The sequence below is a fragment of the Camponotus vicinus genome, unplaced genomic scaffold (genome assembly GCF_025532165.1).
Source record: "Camponotus vicinus isolate PSW18456_S1 unplaced genomic scaffold, iyCamVici1.0 SCAF_14, whole genome shotgun sequence".
Lineage (NCBI taxonomy): Eukaryota > Metazoa > Arthropoda > Insecta > Hymenoptera > Formicidae > Camponotus > Camponotus vicinus.
The window spans coordinates 4,619,434-4,646,959 of record NW_028141950.1 but is presented as its reverse complement, the minus strand read 5'-3'; the positions used below and the strand labels follow the sequence as shown (position 1 = coordinate 4,646,959).

General features: G+C 28.9%; 1 protein-coding gene and 1 non-coding gene across 4 annotated transcripts; one reads left to right on the top strand and one right to left on the bottom strand.

Moving 5' to 3' along the window:
- The first annotated feature begins 285 nt into the window (after positions 1–285).
- LOC145965474 (calcium uptake protein 3, mitochondrial-like) lies at positions 286–26,200 on the top strand. Of its 3 annotated transcripts, XM_083089068.1 has the most exons (12): positions 286–524; positions 18,699–18,840; positions 19,288–19,398; positions 21,488–21,535; positions 22,068–22,150; positions 22,889–22,954; positions 23,531–23,629; positions 24,370–24,498; positions 24,894–25,117; positions 25,369–25,526; positions 25,676–25,833; positions 26,039–26,200. In XM_083089068.1, exons 1-12 carry the CDS (start codon positions 291–293, stop codon positions 26,105–26,107), a joined length of 1,521 nt encoding a protein of 506 aa, XP_082945194.1. In that variant the 5' UTR covers positions 286–290; the 3' UTR covers positions 26,108–26,200. The 3 variants fall into 3 exon arrangements, with proteins under 3 accessions (XP_082945194.1, XP_082945195.1, XP_082945196.1); XM_083089069.1 differs by lacking the exon at positions 22,889–22,954; XM_083089070.1 differs by lacking the exons at positions 22,889–22,954; positions 23,531–23,629.
- Trnar-ccu (transfer RNA arginine (anticodon CCU)) lies at positions 12,283–12,355 on the bottom strand. The gene has a single exon. It is a non-coding gene; the product is annotated as a tRNA-Arg (tRNA).
- Positions 26,201–27,526: the final 1,326 nt, after the last annotated feature.

Below are 27,526 nucleotides of genomic sequence, written 5' to 3'. Positions count from 1 at the left end.
CCAACTGTCAAAACAACGTCAGCATTCACACTGATGTGCCATGCGTGTGTCATCGACAAAAAAAAATTTATATTGATCTTAAAAATTACGGAGAAATTGAAATAACTTCCTTATGAAAAATTATAATTAAACCGGCGAGAAGTACCAAGTATATTTAGTAAAAAGAAGGTTAAAAAACAAGATTAAATCTAGGCATTTCTCGCGCTGTTTGTTTCCGGGCGCGAAAATTGTCGACGGCTGCACTGGCCTGGTAGCGGGAGAAGCTGTGACGTCACGAAACGAAACGAAGCATGCGCCGGTGGAGTGTATTGAAAATGGCGACGGTAGCTTGTGTGTCGCGGCGCATTTCGTCGTCCGCGCGATATTTTCGCAGTTTTACGCGATCGTACTCGTCCCGGCGTGTTGACAGTGACTACAAGAGATTCCGAAATGGTGCCGAGCTGCTGATCACCGCTTCCGTCACGTTCCTGTTGGCGCAGCAGTGTCTACGACCGAAAGTGGTGCATGCCTTGAAATCTCGCAAGGTATGTGTAAGTGTATATATGTATATTTATGACAGCCGGGTAGCTAAAATCCCGCGTCATCATACGCGATAAGGGCCCCGAGCATCAATATTGTCATAATTGTTGCCTACAGAAGTCGTAAACATAAGTCGAAGTTAACGCATAATGATTGATACAAGTATAGTCTCATCTTTTACGTGTTAGGTCTGTTCCATAATGAGTCGTTAGCCTAATATTACATTTGTCGTACGACACATTTTTTAAGCACAAATTTTTTGATTGGCTGCGGGATAGTAATTTTTTGAATCTTTAGAAATTTTCTATCCCGCAGCCAATTAATATGTAAAAAATTTGTACGACAAATGTAATATTAGGCTTAGTCGTAAGCAAATTGACCAATCACAATCGGTTATTTCGAAAATAAAATAATCGACTGTGATTGGTCAATTTACTTAGGACTAACGATTAATTTATTTTTTCCTCTATTTGTTAATAAAATATAGACAATTCTATTGTTTAATCAGTGTATATATGTTTTAATTTGTAAGTAAAATTATTTAATATATGTCTGGATTCTTTATTTGAAAATAAAATGACAAATTATTGTCATAATAATTAATAATAGGTCTATTCTTTTTATAGTTTTAATCGTTCTATTTTTTTTATCAAATTCAAAGAAAATATATATATTTATTTTATTTTAAAATTAGATATAAAATATTCTATTTAATTTTTAATAAAATATTTGAAAAAATGGTTATTTTAAAAATATTTTGGAATGACTCATTGTAGAATAGACCTTAAACATGCAATAGATTCTATCGGCAACGATTATGACGATCTTGATGCTCAGACTCTATGCAGTGGCGCGAAGTTGAATGGCCAGTCATGAAAGTCACGTGGACTGGGCACCCACGTGCGCGTGAATGAACGGTATTATGTAATGAACGTTACACGAGAACGGTACGTACTAACGTATTGAATTCATTGAGGTTTTTAAAGCTGGCAGATTTATAGATGAGATTTATTTTTTTTTCTCTTTATTTGTTAATAAAATATAGACAATTCTATTATTCAGTCAGTGTATATATGTTTTAATTTATAAATAAAATTATTTAATATGTCTGGATTCTTTATTTGAAAATAAAATGACAAATTATTGTCATAAAAATTAATAACAGATCTATTCTTCTTGCTACAATTTTAATCATTCTATTTTTTTTATCAAATACAAAGAACATATATACATTTATTTAATCTTTAAATAAGATATAAAATATTCTATTTAATTTTTAATAAAATAATTGAAAAAATAGTTATTTATTTTAAAAATATTTTGAATAAAATAATTAAAAAATTATAAAATAATTTAAAATATAGTTATTTATTTTAAAAATATTTTGGAATGAACCGTTTATACCGTTACATTTTCACAATGCCACTTAACTCACGAATAAAATTCGTATAGATAAAAAAATCAACAGTCATTTTCAGTCCAATATTAAGCCAAGTAAATTTATGTCCGTTATTTTTATCTTATATCCATTAAATTTTCTTTTTAAGTTCGAAGTGGCGAAATATTTTTAAGAACATACTGATTATATTCAGTAATACTTGAATATTTGCAAATGATTATTTTAATATATTATTGTGATTACGATTTTTATACAAAATGACAAATAATAAATCGAATTTTTTCGTATATTGATATTTATGCTCATATATTCATATATTCGATTAACAATTAAAAAATAAATAATCAAATATTATACAGGAAAAAAATTAAAATTATTTAAATCTTAATATATACGCGCCAATCATTTTATTTATACTGTATATATAAGTAGATATTAAAATATATACATGTAATTTTGTATCTCTCTTTTTTTCTCTTATTTATTTTTCCTTTCATAAGAATGTTAACTAAAGTATCTCTCTTTCTCCTTGCATATATGTGTTTGAATTATTCAAAATATTCTCCAATATCGTTGATGATAGCAAATCATCCGCAGGCGAATAAGATAAGAGAAAGTAAGATGAAGAGAGAAAGAGAGAGAGCGAATTCTTCGGCGCGTTTTAAAAGAAGTTTTGGGGGCGTCGGCGATGAAGGTGCTCGCGATTGATCTCGCTCGATCTTCGGTCGTGAGAGACCGAACGTGTAGGTATGTTAAGTTAATAACATGGCCCGGAGGAAGCGGATCAGCTTTTGTGTCAAACGATCTTCAAGTGTACCGGCGCCACGCCCTCCGAACGATCACACAGTCGATATGACTGTGGTTTAACCAGGTTCGATCTTTCAACGTCTCTATTAGCCTGAAAATCCCGGGATTCTCCCATAAAGTCAACTGTAAACGAGAGAATTACCGTAAAATTATGTTTCGATAACTTTTTTTTTACACAGCATCGTTAAAAAACATTACATATATTTAGAAAAAATGCATTAAATTTTCATGTAAATGATAAATATATTTATTATATATGTCTCTAAAAAAGATATTTCTCAAGAAATAAATTCAGAATAAATAATCAATATTTTTCTTTCTCTCTTAATTTTATATAATTAAATTTTCAATTCTTGTAGTATAATTAAACATAAATTGAATAATTTAAAATTAACTGAAATAACTTTTTTAATATGAAATATTAATTAAGAAATCACTTCAAATAATACTACTGATTTCTATCAATATCGATCTCAATATTATATAAAACTTCCATAATTATGTATTATTCAGTTCGTTTACTTTTTCCAATTTTTAAATAATTTTAAAAATATGATGCAGTCACACAGCCTAATGTCGAGCCTTCAATCGCATATTACTTTGAAATTTTTTTCAACAGGAAATTTCTTAATCATCCTATCATCTATACTCGCAAGTTAGACACTAACATACGTGTTTCATCGATCATACGATGATTTCGAGAACATGTCGGATGTCTTTTTTCTAGAGACATTCTTTATCTTGCCTTATAAAACGAGATAGATAAATGACAGGCGTTTTGCGCCACAGTTTGTGTCCGCAAATGCAGATGCACACGGTCCTTAATCACGAGACACCCTAATCTGAGAATGCGATGTATCTCTAAACTGCTTCCTTTCCGTACCTTGTAGCACATGTATCCATCAATTACCACGTGAAAAGCATGGGAAAGTCGGATCGAATATTTTTGACAGTTTTATATTATTTATGTGAGGCAATTTGACAGAATATCTCTCAAAAGTTTTACACGCTTAATATTAAAATATGATTAATGCAAATAATATACTTTTTAGAAAATACTAATAAAATAGATTTTTTTTAAAGTTTAATATAGTGTAGATTTAGTGTAGATTTATTATGTATACAGTTTTTAACGAAAAATTAATGTACAATTTAGTAAGAAAAATTGAATCATACAATGTCACGGATATTTATTTCTGACAACTTATAAAAATATTATAAGCTAAATATGTAAGAATACAATATAATTATAAAAATTGAAAAAATTTTCAAAAAATAAGTTAATGTTAAGTAATAATTTATATGATATATTAAATAATTTTTTAATTATTAATATTATCATTAATTATCGTGCTTTATTATTTTATTATGCTTTATTATGCTTTACAATTATTATGCTTATTATTCTCTTGAAAAGAATATCCAGTAGAGAAATCTTTTTTATATTTTCTCATCTTGCGACTCATTTCTTTTTAATCTAATTAGGAAATTGTGATATAATGTCAATATCTTTTTTTATCCAAAAATACGAAACATAGTAATTATTCACGCACGGATACACTTTCGTGATACACGCGTTCGATAATCGGTTATGACACAAACGTGTCCCGTCATCTCGCTGACTTGTACGAGAATCTCGAAGATATTCTTTGACCGCATCGCTGCCAAGAATTCGGCGAGAATAGGACGTCCGCAGGATTGCCAGAGTATTTTGCTAGGTGAAATGTCGTACGTCCGTATATAATTTATGCAAGATATCTACATTATTTCTCGCGATCATTTATCTCGCGTATACAAAGTCATTAAAACATATAATAAATGACGAAAATAATGAAAATCGCGTAAACATAACAGTAACTTAAATCAATTTCATCTAAATGATACAAATATAGAGAATTCCTGCAAATTAAATATTTTCTTATAAATGAAAACAGTGATGAATAATCTAAATGGCAAATTTTATAATAAATAGACTTAGGTAAAATTGTTTTTTTAATACGAATATTTTGTATCAGTTTAATTTAACTGTAGAAACATAAATTTATATTATTTACTTGTAGTAAGAATGACATTATATACATTTAATTTATAGTTTCTGCATTTCTATGTTCCTTTAAATTAAATTATACAATATTATGAAAGAGAGAAAGGATATCTTTTTAAATACTAATTATATCTTTCTTACTAAATAAAATAATTCATGACGGAAATTATAACAAGTTAGAATAATATTTATTAAATGAGAAATCATTTTTTTAATCCAAATTTAAATCAAATTTTAATTTATCGAATGTTGCAAACTACTACACATCACGTTCTATGATTTATTTGAGGACATTTATAGTATACCATCGTTGTTATTTTACTAACAACGCGATTGCAATCATGTGTACATAAACATGTATGTACGTAGTAGATAAAGTACACTGGCTATACACATTATATATTTACGAAACCAGTTGATCAGTTGAGCAAAAATAAGCTTCAACCACGGTATCCATCGTTTCTGTTACCTTTATTCAAGTGCGTAGGCTGGTGCAATGTAAAAAGAACGATTGGCATCAGAAATGCGGATGCGTACTATACTATATCATCATATATTGTTAGACATATGAAGTATACGAAATAGTGGAGCAAGATATGAATACGAATACGCATTGCATTTTTCATATATTTTAGTGCATAGAATTTTTTTTAATTTACTGAATATTCATTTAATTAAATTTAAATTAAAAATGCAATTAAATAAATCACATTCGATGATTATTTTATTCTAAATTTCATATTAATGTTCTTAAATTTCTTAATTAATATTATCGTACTTTATAATTAAGCATATTGAATAAAGTACGAAAAACATTAAAAATAACGTTAAAACAAAATGTATTTAGTAAAGTAATTTGTTCAAATAAGTTGGAAAATAAAAAATAATGAATAACCAAAATACATTTTTTATAATGCAATTTAATATATATATATATATATATATATATATATATATATATATATATAGCTCAAAACAGATTATTAAAATTTCGGGAAATAAAAATTTTATATTAGATACGAAAAGTGAAAAATACGTCATTCAATATGTCACATCATTATTATAAAATACGACATGACGTTATCACCGCGCATTACGTATGCAAGGGCTTGTTTGACGAGCGGTTTGCGGTAACTAATGGACCTGATCTTCTTCTATTATTACCTTCCATCGAGATGCTCCTATCGACAATATTCACGAGTCCTTTTGAACCAAGATTCATTATAAGGGGGACTCCTGCAGGACATATATGTGTGGGAAGATCAGAGCGTATAACATAACTCCGATCAGAAATGTTTTTTTCTAATGAAAAAAATTTACATGTCCGAATATTAGTCCGTAATTGGATCAATGCTTTCAATTCTTTTCTTTTGATCGATGCACTTTACACTAATTGGATCATTGGACTTATTTATTAGAATATAAAGTATGTTTTATTTTATTTTTAAATTATATGATTTAATTTATAGAATATGTCTCAAGCTATTACTGCTACTCTTTTAATTTATTAATTAATAACTTAGAAGCAATTTTTGAAATTTTGAACTGAATTTATATATGAAGATTTTAATAAATCCACTTGTGATTCAGTAAAATAATAATATTTTATTTAATTTAGTAATTGAATTTCTATTTCTATTTTATATAATTAATTAATTTTTATTTCCAACTATTTCTAATTTCAAGAATTATATAATTTAAAAAAAAATTATATTTGCTTTATTTATAATATATAAAATATTGATAAGAAAAAGATAATTAAATATAATATTAAGCATAAAATATGAATTTTTAAATATATTTAATATTAAAAGTGCTAATTTTTTTATCCTAAAGGTGCAAATAAATTTACAAAATATTAATGCCGCTCTTTCAAAAGAAACTACTGTACGTATTTATATGAGCGATTCATCTTTGCCTTAAAGCACCAATTACACACTCATTTTTAAGATTGCTTTGTAAAAGTTACGCGCCATTATTCATGTCAATGTTTATGTACACATTTATGCAATCTTTCTCCCTTCTGACATGCGCGGCAACACCGTTCATGTACCTCGAATAATTCGAACGCGAAAGAGTGATCGATTGGCCGCGTACACCTTCGTAGGTATTATCGACGATAAACGATAAATCAGATCGGAGCTTCGACGCCACGATTAAGGACCTCGAAGAATCGTCAGGACATGCACGTGTGTGCACATGTTGCATCCAATACGATGCTATCCGATACTATTCAGCTTGTTGATCCCTTGAGGGAAGTCGAGAGCAGGAAGGATAATTAACGTGGAAAGTTTTCAGTCATATCAGAAAAAAAATAGATTATGTTTACGAGAATAAATAAAATTCTTATAAACACGTGAAAATTGTTGAATTAAATCCAATTTCTATAGGATTTATTTTTTTTAATTGTTCTGAATTAAGATTAATTAAGATTAATTCAGAATTACACACTATAACTTAATTAATTTAGAATTATATATATTATGTAATTTTATATATATATTTTTTTAATATACACAATTACAGTATATTAAATGTCGATTTTTTATTTTAGTTTAATCATAGCATATCTCACATATTCCATTAATTCTACTTTCTGATATGATTGTTCACAATTTGTAAAATAAATTTTTGCACTTTTAAAAATTCACTCGTTACAGACGACTCGGTTAAAATATTTCGCTATTGCCCTCGAGCGTGCACAATGCGATACTAAATGATAATCTGGCGATAAGGTACGGGATAAGAACGCCGACACGGTGACACGTGAATGTAGTCTGATTATCATGATAGTATCAATCGCGTGGGTAGACGTCAATGTGGGCGTGAATGGACTTTATATGTTCGATCGTTTTTCACATTCATAATCAATTCGCGCACATCGTGTGTCAAGCTACCTGTAGCAGCAGTTATTCAAAGACATTTTCAATTGAGACGTGCTCAAATGTGTCTATGAAAAATACATACATTTAATTTTTGGACATTTTTTCCAAAGGGAAAATCGATGAAAATTATAATCGAAAAAATACACAACTTCTAGATGTAATAATTGATAATTCTATATTTCTTTAATAGAATTATCTTATTAATTTCATTCTCTTTGCATTATATAAAATTTCAGAATATTAATAAATTCGTTATTATATATTCTTATCTCGATTTAATTATTTTCATGTAGTTTGAACTAATAACATATGTTTAAGTTTGTATATACATTATCGTAACGGGTATTTGAGACATAACGTTTCCCTTGTATCAAAACACACATTATAGATCTTTAAACTGGAACTAACTGCACTATAAATGCACTTAACCTATCCTATAATAATAATAGCGTTGACCGAATTTTTGGATGCCTGCCATTGCGAGGATATAAAGCTTTTTATGTTTGAGGCAATAGCATAGAAAATCGCAAATTATTGAAGAACTATTGACCGTGATACTTTCAATACTGTTAATTCTGGATATATATCAGTGCTTGACATAAAATTATTATTTTAAATTGGAAATAGTTTTATAAATTTTAGTATATTTTTAATACACACATTTTTTATCATTATTTTATTTTAAATATATATATGTATGTATATTATATTCGAGATGTGTGATTTCGGTATTATATTTTAAATTTAAATATTACAAAATTTCACAAAAAAATGTTTAGTATGAAAATTTAGTAAATGAAAGAATTTTCGCACACAAAATTAAGTAAAAAATAATTATATTTTATTTCTAGAATTTTTCTGAATTTCTAGAAATTTTTACAATCGTTTTTTTATAATGTTACACTACCGATTTCCGATTGCATCGATATGCATAATATTTAATAAACATACAAACGAAATATGCTATTGTCTTCGTGACAGTTCTATCTTGCGATACAATCGGCCTACCGCATCGACGACTGTACACCAAGTCTCGTCGTCGAATCGCACGCTACAACGTGACCTACGTCGTACCATCATCACGGCGATGAGTTAATGCTAATGAACGTGCACGGTGATTCGTCTAAATTAATTAACGCTTCCTAAACCACCATGAAATTAGCGTTAGCGCGTGGGACGTGGCGCGTTAGGTACTCATTATTTGACTAATGGACCAATAGCAGTGTGGGCGACGTTCCATCGGGGTGTGGGGTATCCCGTGCTCACGCATCACGCACACATGGACGACTATCACACGTGCTTTGTATCGCACGTAAGTGGATGCGTGCGAAGGTGGAGCCGGTGCACGTTGCGTGTTACCGCGCTATGCATCAACGACGAAACAATGCCGGTGTAATTGAATATTTTCAGGGGATTATGATTTAGGAACTGCCTTCGGGGCCACAGGCAACAATCGCGCTCTTCTCCCGTTCGTTCTTTTTTTTTTTATCATTTTTGGTTTACATGTACGACGGTCTATAAGTGCGCGGTATAGCGAGTAATAAATAATGATTTTAGCAATCATCGCCGGGCCTCGTTTTAGGATTATATGATGAAAAGCGGCCTGTCGAGATAACCATAGATTCTGTGTAAATTCTGTTGCCAATACTTGCGTTATGCAAATTTCATATCAACAAGTCATTTATAATATTATAATTATAAATATAAATAATTAAAATAATATAAATAATTATAATAATATTATAATTATAAATTATTTATTTATAATATTATAATGAATATTTTCGGTTATTATAATTTGATATTGCAGATAAGATTTTTAAATTTTAACTATATGGACTTTTTATCAATATTTGCAACATATGTTTTTATAAAACATACATTTAAAAAATTAAAGCTTGACACTTGTAGTATTAATAATAATTGTGGATTTTTTCAGTTATATTTTATAATAAATTATATGCTGTTTTTCTATCTTTCATTATTGTTTAATCATAATTTATATCGGGAGACAAAAGAGATTAACGATTAATATGAGAAGGAAATAAATTCTTCAGTCTTATTGTATTCACACATTTTGTAAGAGAACCCGATAATTTGTTCACTGTCAATCATTTTGACTATGGGCGGTTAAGATTGGTTCAAAAGTTGAAAAGGACGTGGGCGAAACGCACGGCCACGAGAAAAATGCCGAATCAGTTAATCACAGAGCGCCGCGCGATAATTTCAGGGTAGTTCGCACGTAACACGCAACCTGACAACGCTCCCGAATGATGGTAAAATTTTTCTACACTCGCAATACGAGAGATAACACCTTCCTATATATGTATATGCATATTTTGAAAATTTTATATTTTACAACATATTAAAAAGAGACCAAATAATTATTTATATTATAAAAGATGAATATAATTATTAAATCACATACATTACATGAATACAATAACGATTAGAATAAATTGCTATTTTTATTTTCTTAATTTAAGACTTATATTTGCATTTATTTAGTCTTAGTACATCCTTAAATTAAAGTTTTACGAATTAAATTTTACAAAATCTCTTAATTTTTAATTTAAAATAAAAAAGCTTTATTGTAAAAGAAACTTTCTAATTTTAGTTTTAATAGAATGATGAAATATATTATTTAATTAAAATTTAAAGAATAGCAAATATGATTTTTATTAAAATTAATATTTCATCAAGAATCTTTGTCACAAATTCAATTAGAAATTTTTCCCATAACATTTTATATGTTGTGAATTGTTTCGATAATATATCGAATGCATGTTTGTGACATTTTAATGCTTTCATCAACGTGTAAAGACAGAACTTGCCGAATTACCGTAGAAAATGTCTCTCCCTAAGACGAGAAACAGGTTTATTTCCCCCAAGAAATCGATGGTGTGTCCGATCCGCTTGGCACAAGCAGACTTGTAGTACATAGCCTGTACTGCAGATACGGATCTGACTGCACACACTGGTGCATCAGTATGCAACACATAACTGGCATCCCCCAAACGTCTCTCCCCTGCGACGAGATCCTCTCTCGCACGACCACAAATCACGTGACCCACCTTCTTCTTGTGGTATCGCGCGAACCCGGCAATCGTTATCGCGTTATTCGCACGAGATTCGAGACCGTGCCGTTTATTTTCTCGGCGTGCCTCCGTGTCGGATCGGAGATTCGACGCGCAGCTCTCTCCTGCAGATGAGAGAGACGAACGATCTCTGCTATCGATGCGGGTAGCGCCTTAACATGATTCCGGAAATAGAGAAAGCGATTGCGATAAACGCGCGTCAGTAATAAACGAGGGACCAACGATAATTCTCTCGTCTGTCGGCCTCGTGTGCCAAAACTAGAACGTGTTCACTCGATTTGCAGAGGGATAGTATGAGCGATAATTTACGCGAAGGAAAGACGAAGATCGAGAGGAAAGAGGAAGGATTACTTTATGTATTCGTTATCCTTGAATAATGTAACACGTGGAATTTAAAGAAAAAATTTATTTATAAATTTTCGTTGAAGCACTATTAAAAATATAATTCTAGTTTATAAATAAATGTTAATATCATAAAAAGTTTTACATTTTTTTGCTTAAATTTTTTAAACGACATTTTTTAATTTTTTTTAAGTAAGAAAAATTTAGAATTAAACCACCACATAACATTTAAACTGTGGCATATATTAAGGAATTCCTACCCATCTTTGTCGAATATCCAATAAAGTAGACCACTACAAGTCTCTTCGGACACATTGAGATCTCTTCAGGACTGATAATATAACTACTATCTTATTCTGTGAATTGGAAGGATCGATTTTATCGCAAGGCGGAAAATCAAGTCCATGAACAACCCTTCAAAATGTCTTCGTGACCGATTAAACCGAGCAGGATAGAAGGATGCCCTTCGCATTAGAATCACTCGGACCACCCAGCCTACATTTATGCGGCTATAATTTAATTTAAATATCTCGAGCAGAAGCAATAAACTGTAATCTAATGATGGACTCGTATCCTTATTATTAGATTTCTTTCTTCTTTAAATCCTTGCGACAGATATACGAAAGATACGCGCGGAAATCGATTCACGTCCATCAAAAGGTGAACAAAGGTTTTATCAGATTTCGATTGATACTATAGTCTTCATATATAACCATTCTTTCAACCATTGAAATAATCTTTCGAATAATCTTAGCGTCATTTTCAAGTTCTTTTTGAGAAGTTGCTTTGTGATAAATTAATATTTTGCATCATTCGATTATCGTGTACGAATGCATATTTTTGTATGAAAATGATTGCAAATAATCATGCAACCTTTTGCATCAAATCGATATTGAAAAAATTGTATTAATTATAGACTTTTATAGATACTTTATAGAAAATTATAGATTATATTATAGAAAATTATATAATTTTATATAAAATTATATTTTACAGATAATTTTATAGAAAATTACATACTTTTATAGACTTATATGCTTCTTTGTTATTTCTTAATATGTTTTTTAAATGTTTTATTGTTACGATTTAATACATAATATTTTTGCAGATGAAATAAACAAAAGACGTATCTGTGTATTGATGAAACATTTGTAATTTAAGGGTGGTTAAATGTAAAAAGAAAAAATGTACCCCTGGTGGGACTCGAACCCACAATCCCCGGTTTAGGAGACCGATGCCTTATCCATTAGGCCACAGGGGCTCTTACGTTGAACCACCCTTAGCATGCGAGTCACTTAATAACATTTAATATCAATGAACATAATCTTGACTGTAAAATGAATGGAATATTACTTCCAGATCTCTCAATCAGATATATTTTTGAAAAACATACCAATTAGAAATCAAAGAATAGTATATATTACTTTAGTTACACTTTAATATTATTAAGAAATATTTAAAATATTTATTTGAAGAATAAAACATTTTTTTAAAGTTTAGAAAGAGAGAGAAATTTTTCGATATGATACAAGTACGTGTCGATACATTTCGATAATCTTAATTTTGTGTAAATGCATTCATGGATATAAGATATGAATTACATGTACGCACATTTTACGCACGACCGTGGATTCACTAACTCGAATTATCGCCTACGTACAAATATTTCGAGCAACCCGTTATTTAAATTAAACATTTTACAAATTTGTATATTATAGCTAGATTACAAATGGTAATGATGTTACATAGCAAGTATAAGAAAGTTTAGAAAGATAGTTTATTGCAAAAATAACTAAAATTGAAATCGATCAAATATTTATCGTTGCGTAAACGATATAAATCTACATGTGAGCTTACATATGTATAACTTGTAGACACGTAAAAATTTAAAATTAATAACTTGTGGTTAAATATTGAAAATATTAAAAATTATATTTATTTAGAGACAAATAGAAATAGCTTAGAATATATATTTTTTTTAATACAATTATTTATTGCTGATGTAAAAATATTCGATATATAAAGAAATTGTTCATTATTATTCTTTTAATTAAATTGTTTTCTTAAATAATATCTTTATTAAGACAACTATCTTTTATCAGACTGTGTCATTGCTTCGATATAATTATCAATGTTATTATTTCACATTTATGTGTTGATAGATCTTCAATTTATTGCGTTTATTATGAATACAATAAATTTTGAATAAATTAAATTCTTCGTATTATATATGAGTAAAGAGAAACATATTTGATCCAATGATCACCATATAAATGCATAATAACTTATCGAAATTTCTATTATTGTTTTATATAGAAAAAAATAAATTTTTTATAATCCTTAAATTATTTTAAATTTGGATGCTGAGGAAGATGTATCGTAAAATTTCCTTTATCTGGCGTATCGTCTGCCCGCTGTATAGAATTGAGCAGAGAAAAAGCCTTGCACTTCAAGGTCTACCGCATTTTCTCCTCTCGCACGCTGACGCCTCCGTTTAACACCCATCTACGCAAAAATCGACAGCCGGCGCCTGTTCTCGCGATTCTCAACATCGATGCCTATCGCCGTTGCTATCGATTTAAGCCGAGAACGAGGCGAAACAACTTCGAGGAAATTGTTTCTACGTCGCGTGCTTCTTTATTGAAAACTAAGTAGCCACAAGGGAGGAAGGAGAGTGCGAAAAGGAGAGATCTTCCGGAGATGAGAAACCGGTAAAGGGAAAGAGGGTTCGACGGGCTGTTTTACGGGCCTTAGATGGAAAGGACCTTAATCACCGTGGTGCTCGTTGATGATTGGCGGGAGGAGGGCAACGAGCGAAAGGGAAAAGAAAAAAAGAGAGAGGAGATGGCAAAAAGATCCAAGAGGACGAAAAGAACTCGGTCTTTCGCACTTAGCATAATGTTCACCGCGCCTGTCATTACCCATGACACCGCTAACATGCCAACCTAACGCCCAGCGAAATCCTGATAAACACGCAAAGACGTATCCCAACAGACGTTAGTTACCTTCGCGTCACGACGAGACGAACATAAGGGAGGACGTCACCTGTTTGGAATATTGATCGAGCGCGATTTAACTTAAATCAACGCGATCACTTTTTGCCCTCATCGTTGCGTCTTATTTCCGTGCCAGAAGAACGAGCGTCATCACCGGGGGAAAAACACGCTGATGCATTTGCAAAATATCGCTCTGGACATCGATAATGGCCTCAAATGTACTGATGCCACACCAATTGAGTTCTAATCTTCGAGAAATTAATTGTATTAAGATATGCGAGAATAACAAGCAATGAGATTTAATGGATTATAGAATTTGCCATCATTTTTGCTTAAGCTTTTTTTGCTTATATAGGGAGAAAGAATCTGATTGCATGAATATTAATGAATATTGTATTGAATAAATATTGATAAATGCATAAAATAAAAACAGACATTTTGATAAAATCCGGTAAGAATATAAATATATTTTCTTAAAAATTCACCAAGGGCAATTTTTGAACAAGAAAATTGCAAAGTTTTCCATGTAACTATAATTGGCAAATAAATTTTTTTAAATTCTGATCATTCTTTCTCAAAGTACAACAGACATGATAGTTTTCTTTTAACAATAAAATTTATTTTATTATTCTGGCATGTATTAATTTGTAAGAGCGAGTAGGCGGTCAAATGATGTGTTTCTTGAATCTTCTGGAGGAGATTAAGTCTAACGGCGCTTGGTACCTCATAAATTGCCGGTCCCATGGATTTATAAAGGAGAGAAAGAATCGATTTATGGTCGTGGAAATATCCTCGCCTCGTTTTGGTCCCATCACTGCTTCAAATAGATTTTGCGAGATTACGAAATAAAGGACCCTGAAACTTTTCGGTTACATAGATTATTTTTTAAAACTGACACGTGTCTGGATTAAAAAAAAATGGTATCATGAAAAAGATTAACACAATATTAATAAAGTAGAACCATCTATAGTATAAAAATTACCTATAATATATTATAAATCTTCTATAATATTATAAATTGTTGTTCTAAAATAATTTATTCAATTATTTGCATTATTAATTAATTCTAAACAACATAATTTGCGTGCTTAATTTACTGAGCGATTTTAAGGAGACTTATAGAATAGATTATTTTGGTCTCTCTCAGCGAAAGAAAATCATTATTATAAATGCAAACCTTTATAGTTGCATTTTTTATCACAATGAGAAACATGATTTATTTAGAATCAACTTTGCGAAAGGACACCTGATCCACTCGAAGGAATATCTGGTTACAATGGCACTTATGGAAATGCATCGAATGACAAACATAACTTGCCGAGAATACGCGATTCTGAGATGGCTGTGAAATATTTAAACTGTTTTTAAAAATCACTAAAAGAAAGAAAAAATCTGAAATTGCAAATTGCATTTTTAAAAATTAAACAAGAATATAAGTAATAATTGGTACAAATGTTTCTTTGTTACAAACATCAAAAAATTAATATAAATTCAATAATCGTTTTTTTCTTGAATATTTTAACATTTTATCATTTTTTTATTCGTCAATTCCATTCACTTCCTGTTTGTTAAAATATCGAAAATTTATGATGGATCTCAAGATTGAAAATGACAATAGATGACTGTGAAGGATATGAATATATCATTTAAGAGATCATCTTATACGGAAGCCCAAGCTGCTATACCGGCCAACAATACTCCATTATTTGCGAATAAATAAAATCCGTATAATCTGGTATGTTTGCAAGATAACCGGTCACCTGAATATAACGATAATTTAAGTGATGAGAGGTGAGTAACTTTGATGGCTTCTTGGTGCAATGAGTTCCCTGCAACGTGATGCTTCCTGGTCTGAACGATTCAATTTGATCGGACAGGATCGCAAATTCACGTCGTTAAGCGAATCTCGCGACAGCATATCGTTTGACACTTAACTACAACTTACGTAGTAACATACATTATGTACAATATATAAGGCTACATGTGCAGCCAAATAAAGGCGAATTTAAATGACTTGGTGTTGTAAGAAAGATTGCTGATTAAAAATGCTCTAGTTTCTCATCACAAATTTATTCTACAATTTTTTCCAAACACGTAAATTGAGGGGATGATAGAGGAATCTATAAATAGAATTATCTATATTTTTATTTAGATTACAAGATCTAAATATGTCACAGTATATATAACCGAGTAAGATACACAGGAATAAAGAATTCTGCCGACAAAGTAGGTGAGCGCCCATACAATGAGGGACCAACAAAAAGAAGCGCCGGGAAACGGAAATTCGAGAAGCTCCAACCGAGCGAGCTCTCTCTTTTTTCGCCATCCACCCTCAAGGCATTCTTAAGCGTTTATTAAAACAAGAACGCGAAAGCGCCGAGCGCGAATGGCACCCGTGGAAGCTCATTTGTAATTTAATCTCTCTTTAAATTATAGACAGTACGACACACCACCGCCCACCGGGGCGGCACGACTCGAATTGCATTCGCAAGCGAAGCTTTGTTCGCCACTTGCAGTTTTCGTGTACGTTTTTCAGTCATATTTCATGGTATTATAGTTCTATCTACGGAGTGTTACGCGCTATCATTTAGCTAATTTCTGTTGATTTAAGACCAAACGCCGTTCCTTTAATCTTAAACAGGATACGATTTCAGGATTATTTTTTCCCTTACACTATATTAAAACGCACGGTTGATGAATAAAGGATTATTATCTTGTTTTTCTGCATGTGCATAAAAATGCAAAAATTGATAAATTTTATAAAATGAAAAAAAAAATAAAAAAGTATGACATATATTTTTTTTTTATTTATAATATAATATTTAAGTAAAATATAATATATAAATGTAATTAAAAATTACACTATTTTATTTGGTAATCAATATCATACTTTCTCTTGTACTGTGATTAATTATATATATCAATTTGATTGTAGTTGAATTATTGTGTTTTATTAAATAAAAAAATGAATTAATTTTGTAATAATTTACGTATTAAATTAATAGCAAAATGATGATATTAAAAATACATCTTCATTCATGCGAATTTAAGCTTAAGAATCTGTAATTGAATGAAAGATACTCAATTCGACACTCTCGTATTTTCATTTTATTTCTTCATTTTTGAATGCGCCATAAAAATATATCTGTCACTAACCTACAGTTAACTTGTTGTTGAACAAAATGACAGCACGCGCTATTCCTCGGAAACGCGAGGGAATTAAAAATGTAAATTAAAATGATGTTATATCTTGCCTATCTCGTCGGCCTTGTCAGCGAATTGTTTGAATTTTAATTCATATTTAAATCGACAAGAGAGAGTATGGACAGAACTCGATGTGTTTTTATTTATTCTCTTAAAAAATAGTATGGAATAATCAATTTTTTATATTAAATATTATATTTTGAAATTATTTTTTAGTCTAATTATATATATTGAAATCAGATTTTAAAAAATAGTTAAATATATATTTAATTAAAATTCAAAATGTTTTCATAATTTTCACAATTAAACTATTTTCATAATTTTTAATAATCTTAATAGCCATTAATATTCAATAATATATATATATAGCAATAGAACAGCCTAAGTAATAATTATTATTTATCACGAAAACATGTCACCAAACGTCAAACCAACGAATACAACAATATAAAATTGTTCGAAGCGATAAACTCAATAAATTAATATAAATAATTTAAAATAAATTAAATGGAAAGCGTACGCTAAATATAACTACATAAATTACTGTATGCAGATTACTATCGGCTTAACCATTCTCGTAATGCAACGTGCTTTAGATATAAAATGGCCTAGATAGAATCTGCATCGTATCTATCTGTCGTCACCGCGTTTGTGATTAGATAATCTCCTTAACATTGGAAATTATAACTCCACTGCGTAAATCTAATCTCAAACTGATGCAGGAATTCTCAAAGTTAATATATAATATAACATTAGAGATAACTTTAAAATAATATAACACGCAAAATTTGTTATGGATTATAAAATTAAGATTTAATATTTGTCTGATCTAAAATCTTATTATAAATTTTATAAAACAGTTTTAAAATATAAAATAAATATCATATAATTAGGGAAAATTTGATCACCACTGCTACAGCATATAACTGTGATCTTGGTCTGTTCATTTAAATAAAGTAAAGAGAAATCGTACTGATACGAGTATGAAAAATATCAACGTGAATTTATACGTTCATATTTAATGCACGTGCACCTTGCATGCGATTGGGAGAAATTCACATGTGCGCTATCATGTTTGTTCTTGACATATTGATTAATAGTTAAGCAAATTATTTGCTTTTCTCTATTTTCTTGGAGAAATTAAGTAATAAAAGTTAGAAATAGTTTAGATTATAATATGTAAAGATGTAAACCATAATATTATTGTTCAAATCAAATCTTGAAAATTACTTAGAAACGCTCAAATTTATTTTTTATTTCTTATAAGAAGAATATATGTTGTAGATTTATCGTACACATGATAATTGGATAATTGAAATTTTTGCATCATGTTTCAATTTCTTATTATATTTTCCTATTTGTTCTTTGTAAATTAAAAAGGCATTGCAACATTTGTTGTTGCAGAGAGAAGATGACTTTCATAAAGCGGTAAGGCTGACAACGAGGGAGAGAAGATTCATAAAGTTCGCATCAGTGTCATACGATGGTCAATTATACATGACTCCGCAGGATTTTCTTGACAGTGTCATTGATGCTGAACCTCGACGTACGTAATAAACATTACATTTTAATACATATATAATAATGAATTATATTATAAAATAGAATTTTATCAGTTTAGTTATAAAGATACGGAATGAAAAAAAAATTAATAGAGAAGAGAGTTTCAAAATAATTCGTTCATATCATTTCTCACTATTTAAAAAAAAAATATATATATATATATATATATATATATTTATTTTTAATATATTTTTTGGAGAGAGAAATAATCTTTTTTTCTACACAAAAAAATTTTAAATTTTTTATTTATTCTTGACGTTGCCAATTTATTTTACTTTATTCGAACTGTAAAACAAAGCTTATGTCACTTCCGAAAATTTGTAGCATCTCTTTAATATATGCTTTCTGGAACAAATCCTTATTAAAGATGCAATATTCAATCATTATGTTCAATAAACGTTTCTTGACGCATAAGTATCTCTATTTTTAGCGAGGTTAAAGAGACGCGTGTTGACCGATCAGGAACTCGATGTGATGAGAAACACAACTTCCTCACTACACCATGGAAGCACGTACATGTTCCGAAATTTACGAGACAAAGGTAAGCGTTTACAAATATATATTTAGCACATATGTATAGTAATAGCGAATAATAATCGTGCAAAATGGAAATAAAGTATTCATGCAATTTATAAAATATGCGTATTTTTAAAAATTTGTTTGGACTTAGAAAAATTATAAATATTTATCTCAGATATTTTTATTTTAATTCAAATTTATTATACGTGTAAGAATTATTTCGTACTTGTGGCACATCAATAAATAAGCCTCTCGTTCTAACTACGGGATAATTCACGCTCGCAAGATACGATAAATGTGCAAGCTTCAGGTGTCACTATTCGCACCTGAGAGCTTTCTAGCAAAGTATGCGATACGACGAGAGAAAAAGATTCGACGAAATGCGGGCGATAAATACGACTATCAACATGATCGCGATCGCAACCTGTATTTTATGGCTCATACTTGTTCGATAAGTAAGTTTTCGCCACCCACGCAATACTTGTCGTGGCAGACGCAGAGCCGTATCATTAGTTTAATGCGTTTCCGCGTGCTTTTTATGCGTGCAATGCACGTTTGTCGCGCTAATGGAAATGCAAATAATCAGCAGACGGGCCGATGACGGAACTGGCGACACGGCCAGTTTCACACCTCCCTTTAATAATAACGAGTTCCTCGTCTCCGTATGACGCTCTACTTTTTTCCTCTTCCTCTTTTTCGTATGCATGCAAGGAGAAATTCCACGAGCGCAGATAAAACGAGTCCGTGGACCATTTTTAAAGATTTTCGCATACGTTCGCAGGGTCGTTACAATTAAGGACGACTTAAGGAAATTACAAGCTATCGAACCGCCACGTCGCATCGTGTTAACGATATGTTAAGGGATTTGTCAATCATTCATAGTTATTTCACCCATCGTTTCGAGGTAGAATAATCGCGATATTACGCGAATATCATAAATCATAATTTCTTACATTTCAATACTCAAAATGTCTATTTTAAAAATAGAATTGGTTGCCTAATTTTCCTATTAAATAATTTTGTAAGCCTTTATAAGAGTCTTTATAAGAGTAATAAAGCGAGATAAAATATATATAAATAATATATAATTAAAATATATAGAAAATGTTTCAAAAGTCGATATAAAATATACTGACCTTTCATTTTCTTTTACAAGTAATTAATAAAAAAATGTATACAAATTTTATATAAAAATTCATATATCATAAATCTTAAACTAAATTTAAAAATTAAAATTTGTATATTCAATATTATTCGATATATAATAAAAAAATATAAGATATAAAAAAATGAAAAGTATTATTAATATATTTAAATAATTACGTCATTATATATATCATCTTGCTTTATTATTAATTCTACAAATATATATTTCTGATGACAAAAGTATTTATGGCACGTTAGCAGAAACGAAATAACAGATTTACATGCATAGGATATTACCACTGGATTTGTCAACACTGCTGTTTTCTTAATTTTCTTTTGACCGTTAAGTTTTCTTCGGTTTCAGAATCATCAAGAGGTTTTATGAGGTGGCTATGATCTGTAAAGTAGCCCTTTTGTTATAATACATATGCGAGAGAGCTAAAACTGCGCCATAAGAGAATATATTTAAGATCAGAATTTAAGGTGCGTCCACGGATCTCGCTTTTGCTATTAAATTTTAAATTATTGATTCTTCTCGAGGGCGATAACTTTCTCAAAAATATCTGGGATCTTGTAAGCCGTGTCTAACGTTTCGACACTAATGTCTTGTATTCGGTACTAGATGTCGTAAACACGTTTAGTATTCTTATTAGTAAATCTGTGTAAATCGCGTTATACTTAAAGCGGATTATACTTAAAGCGGAAAAATGAAGGAATAGTTCGAAGAAATTAGGAAGAAATTTACAGGACATAGAGGCGAATCGTGTGATATTGCCTAAATTTATTTATTACAGAAACATATTTAGTCCAACAGTAAAATTCGGTATATTAATTTAACGTAGAAATTATAATAAGTATATATGAAAAAATACTATTACTTATTTTAAATAAAATAGATACACAATCTTTTTTAAAACTTATTAGATTACTTTGCAATTTTAAATTGTTAACGTTTCTACTTTCAGGAATTATTTCTTACACGGAGTACTTGTTTCTTCTGTCTATTCTGACGAGTAAGTTTCTTGTCAATAGCTGTAAACATATTTATAAGATAAATTGTGATTTAAATGCTTAAAATGCTTAAATGAAATATTCTTTTTTAATATTAAATTTTAATATTAAATTCTACATATTTATGTAGTTATATAATTTTAAGATAAAATTTTATTAAAATAAAAGTTTTTAAAATTAAATAAGAAATATCACATTATTAGTTGCATATAAATTAGAAGTTTAATTCTAGATTTAATTCTAGATTTTACAATTTTATAATTTAAAAAATATTTTGATGCATCAATATTTTGTTTTAAAAATTTCAAAAATTGATAAATAAAATAAAGATGCAATGCAGATTATTTCTAATATTTTGTATCGGAACTTACACATAAACTTGTTTTTTTTTGTTTTTTTTTTCGTTCACAGAAGAAAATTTAAAGTAGTATTTTATGTAAATATTACGCGTTACAAAATGGCTTTGTTGATATTGAGCATCTCCATATAATGCTATATGCTATAAATTTACCGCGATAATCGATCTCGTTGTAGAGCCGAACACTGGTTTCCACATCGCCTTCAACATGTTCGACACTGATGGAAACGAAAGAGTTGACAAAACTGAGTTCCTCGTGGTAAGATAGTCATATCGTATATGTGCATGCTTGAATGATTGCTTGTAGAAACCTAGGGAATACAATATTGTAGATAGAATGACATAGAATACTAAAGTTATTAATAAAAATGTGTTTGTTATTTTTTCTTATTTTACTTCGCAAAATAAAGCTTGAAATTACTGCAGTTTGCACGATTTTGATAGCAGCTTAACGAAGAAAAATTTCTTTTGGAAATTATTAGATTATTTTACGTAAAATTATATATTTTTTTCAGTAAAAACGTAAAATTATTTATTAATAGCAATGCACATTATATAATAACTATTCTGAATGAATATTTTACGACAAGTATTTATTTAATACTTTATTTCTCATTTAATTTATTTTTTCTAAGTTTCATTTAATGATATAAATTTCGGATATAGTAAACTTGTAAATGTCTATGCTCTACTCTCTACTGCCACAATTGCAAAGTTTACATTGTTTGATATAAACATGCTACGCGACTGTAGCAACTGTATTCAAGATTTAAAGTTCTAAAGATCTAATGTTAGAAGAGAAGAAGATATCTCTCTTCAAATGCTCGGAAATGTCCTTTCTCAAAAATGCAAAAAGTAAGTTTTCATCGAATAAAAACTTATTTGCAGTTTACACTAACAAGAAGGGACACTTACCAACAAGGAAGAACTTCAACCACTAAGAAACTTTTATACTAATTACCGATTTAAAATAGAGAGTTTTTTATCATTCTCACAGATTCGTCGTTTACTCGGTGGCAGGTGGATAAAGGAACGAGATCTTGATGAGCTGACGAAACGTGCAGTGAGTTTTAATCAATTTTTTTTTTCAATCAGGGCGGTGTCAAAAGTTAATTGATTAATCGGTTGTTCGGTTAGAAAATCGACACAATGGAAATGCCATTAAGGCTATTTTAATTATAAAATTATTTAGCGATTATAATTTGATATTCCATTTACTGTTTGATTTATTTCGCATAGAAAGTGCTTTAAATTTTATAAAAATAATATATATATTATAGTTGCATGCAATATGTGTGTAAATACTAATTGATTTTTTCAGAATACTTTATACATGTCGATTTTAAAATAATTTATTTTTTTCAGAATTTATTGATAAAATTTTTACGATCTATCATATTTCAAATACATTTTTAGAAAAAATGTTGTACTTCACTATAAGTAATCATGTATTACAGATATATAGTATTCATTATTAATTTTTATTTTTGTTTACTATTATTAATTGTATTTATAATTTATTATTTTTGACTATACAAACATTTTTGTTATAATTTTGATTAATATTTTTATTTTATTACAATTTTAATTAGCATTATTTTTTTTAACTAATGCTTTCTTATTTATTTCGAAAAATTAGGTACGTGCCATAATTACTCCCGGTGAAGAGAATCCGTGCAAGGCAAAACTTCGCGAAACTCATCCGATTAAATCAAACGAAATTACCTCAAATTCTTATGTAAGTCAACGAAGAATTGTAAATCTGTTATATATTTAAACAATTAATCTATATAATATTATAAACAATATAATAATAATATTATAAACAATTAATGTACATAATATTTAATTTTAGGTATCTCTCTATGCAATAATTTTTTATTATTTTACATTTTACATTTATTTAAGATTTCTTTTTATTATTTATATTTTTATTCTTTTTCTTTAAGAATTATAACAATTGAAAGATTGTATAACATTTACATAAACAGAATAAAAAATGCAATAAAAGAAAAATGACAAGTTTTAAAATAAATAATAAAGTATTAAACAAATTGCGTTTGAATTATTAATCTATTTATAGAATGTAAGCAGTATATTTTTTTAGGAATATATATAATTATTTATATATAATGTAAATAATTTTCTTGGTGTATGCATATTGATTAAACATAATCAAATATCACTGTTCATATCAATATAATCATCATCGATCTATCTTAAATCTTGTCAATATTCGCATTAAATATGTTAATATGCAACTTATCAGCCTATCTGTGTTCTATTAATAATTGCTATACTAACACTATTTGCATATTTCAGATGCACTAACTCTGGACGCTGAATCATGCTGTTTCACACTGTCTTTGTATTATTTTAGCATGTAATATGTTGATTAATAAAAAATATATCTAAGTAACATCTCGTATTTTTTCGCGATAGCAATTACTTTTTTTCATATTTTTATCTTCAATACAGATGGAAAAGATATTTAGTCACGCATGGAGGGGTCGTCATGGATGCGAAACTAAAGAGGAATTGGAACAATTACAGGAACGTCAGAAAACACCGGAAGAAATTCAAGGTCAATTTATCGACGACGATCAGGTATCATCATGATATTATTTATCTTTATACACGAGATAAAGATAAGATGTCATAGAATAAATAAAAGAAAAAGAGAGAGAATTAGTAAATTCACTAATCGAGACTGAAAACGTTAAACTAATTTCCTTATAAAAATGTAGATTAAATTTTTTTTTTAATTTTGTTCGGATGATAATTCACACTTTTTGATTATTAAAAAAAATAATATGTACAATATAAATTATAGAATTATATTTTACAATTTGAATATATTTATAAATTAGAAAATTTTTACATCTTAAAGAATATTTTAATTCGAGAAATTCAGACAACACAATTTTTATATTTAAATTAATAAGAGTTTCTTGATAAACACATTTATTTATGAAAATTAATAATCACGTTATGTGATATAGGGATTACAGCGACGTCATGCTGTGGATACTACATTGATGGTACATTTCTTTGGCAAAGATGGTACAAATGAATTGAGATATGATGATTTCAAACACTTCATGGAGAACTTGCAGCATGAAATATTAGAACTGGAATTTCATGAATTTAGCAAAGGACACAATACGATTAACGAATTGGATTTCGCTAAGATTTTATTACGATATACATATCTCGAACCTGACGAGTAAATTGAATAATTATAAAAACTTTATTTACTTTAAAAATTTACTTTAAAGATATAAAAAGAATATTTTAATTATATACATATATATGTTAGCATTTTTTTATTCTATTGAATGTCATATACGTTATATACTTTTCTTTCTTAAATCAAGCTAAGCGCTATTAAAAATTTTATTTAAATACTTTGTTACTTGTATTTTTTAATTAAAAGTTAGAAATTGCATAAAATAAGTTAAATAATTAAATGCATAGGTACGATAAATACTTGGACAAAATGTTGGATCGAGCGGACTTGCATATTGGTATCACATTCGAGGAATTCCGACGCTTTTATCAGTTTTTGAACAACCTAGATGATTTTTCTATAGCGATGCGAATGTACACATTAGCCGATCATCCTATATCAAAAGGTAAAAAATTAAAATATAAAACGATTACAAGATATTAGAAATATTCATTATGAAATACATTGGACATACTTATTTATATTAAATTAAACACAAATTGAGATTTTTTAAATGAATTTTCTGAAACATTTTTTGAATATAATCTTGTTTAGATGAATTTCAACGGGCCGTAAAAATATGTACAGGATCAATGCTTTCGACTCACATAATTGATACAGTCTTTGCGCTGTTCGATGTAGACGGAGATGGCCAACTTTCCTATAAAGAGTTTATAGCAATTATGAAAGATCGATTACATAGAGGCTTCAAGGTAAACAATGAATTTAGATATATTTTAAAAATTTATAATATTTTACAGAAATATATGTAATAACTTTTGAAAAATTTTGAATACTGTACGAAAACAACACTGTACGAATGGTTGCCGTTTTTCAGGCACCAAATATATACTTTTGGATGAATTTAGAATATGTAAAAATGTAATCACTAATATGAAATAATTCGATTTGTTATAGTCTCAACAACGTAATGAGGGTTGGGAGGCATTTAAATTTTGCGTGAAACAAGAGATGAAAGCGCCCTAATAGAAAATCGGTGGTGCAATATAAAGAATTGTGAAAGCAGCGATATTATCTGGTCTTCACATGTGTATAATAATAATATTGATTATTGTCGGATTGTCTTATAGTTGCCTATCTTCATATTAATATTTATTCTAATGATAAGGTAATATTTTATGCGTTGAATCTATAATAATGTTATTTTATATATAAATTATTTACATAAATAATTTATATATAAAGCAATTATTATTAATGATAGAAAAGCGAGCCGAATAAAATCGGTATTTTTTGCATTCTTACTGATAATAAGCATCAAAAGTTATCTTACTGATAATAAAAATTAGCAAGAAAATATTAGGGATAAAAATTATTTTTTTGCAATGCCTTTAATATTAAATATTTTATTCTTGTAGTATCTTGCTAAATTATTGTATAATCTCATGATAAAAAAATGTGTCTCTATAACTACTTATCTCACATAAAAGATTCTCAGCGATCAGCAAAGTCATTCTCTATAGATCATTTTCATAGGGTAACTTAGAATTCGTGCAATTTGTATATATACATATGTATATATTTTGTAAATCTAAAGTCAGTATTTTTTCTTAGTGCAAAATCAGAAATTGTTATCTATTTTCTATAAAATTTATTATCATGAAAATATTCAAAGTAATTATGTTTAAAATTAGTATATAAATTAGATTATAAGAATTTTTTGTCATTATTCTCTTGTATTTTAATTCGTAACAATTCTAAATTTTTAATATTAAATTATTATTGTAATTATTTCTTTAAATATTGAAACAATCATTTTTTAGTTTAATTTAAACAAAGTGCACGATTTCTGAAATAATCTGCGCAAATTCGTTGTCAAAGTTAAAATATTTAAGCGCTACATAAATTGTGTGCATGTTATAAATTATGTTATAAAAATAAAGATAATAAAGAAGCAGTTAAACTAAAAAACTTGCTTAATTAGCTTTTTGAATAATTACTTAAATGTTTTAACAAGAATATTGTTATAAGGACAAATCTATTATTTGTTGTCCAATAGAAATCAAATTTCATCTAATTATCAAATTTAACGAAATATTATAAGCAAAGTTAAATATATTCAGAATTGTGGAGACAATTACATTGTAAAGATAAAATTGACATCGCATCTTGCCCTTGCTCTCGAGTCACAAAATACAGTACGTCCCACACACAATAGTGCGATTTTATGTTTGTACTGCCGCCGACTGCTCGCAATTACATGTTATCAGTCATCGCACCGATTGTGTCGGTATGCTCTCATGAGATATACTTTCAAGCTGATGAAAAAAGGCGTGCCACTTCGTAGATTCCGGATGCGGTATCAGAACACTTCGTTACGCACGAAGATTCTGTACAAAGCTTGCTAGTTTCAGAATTGTGTAATTACTGTCTAAGAATTCAGCT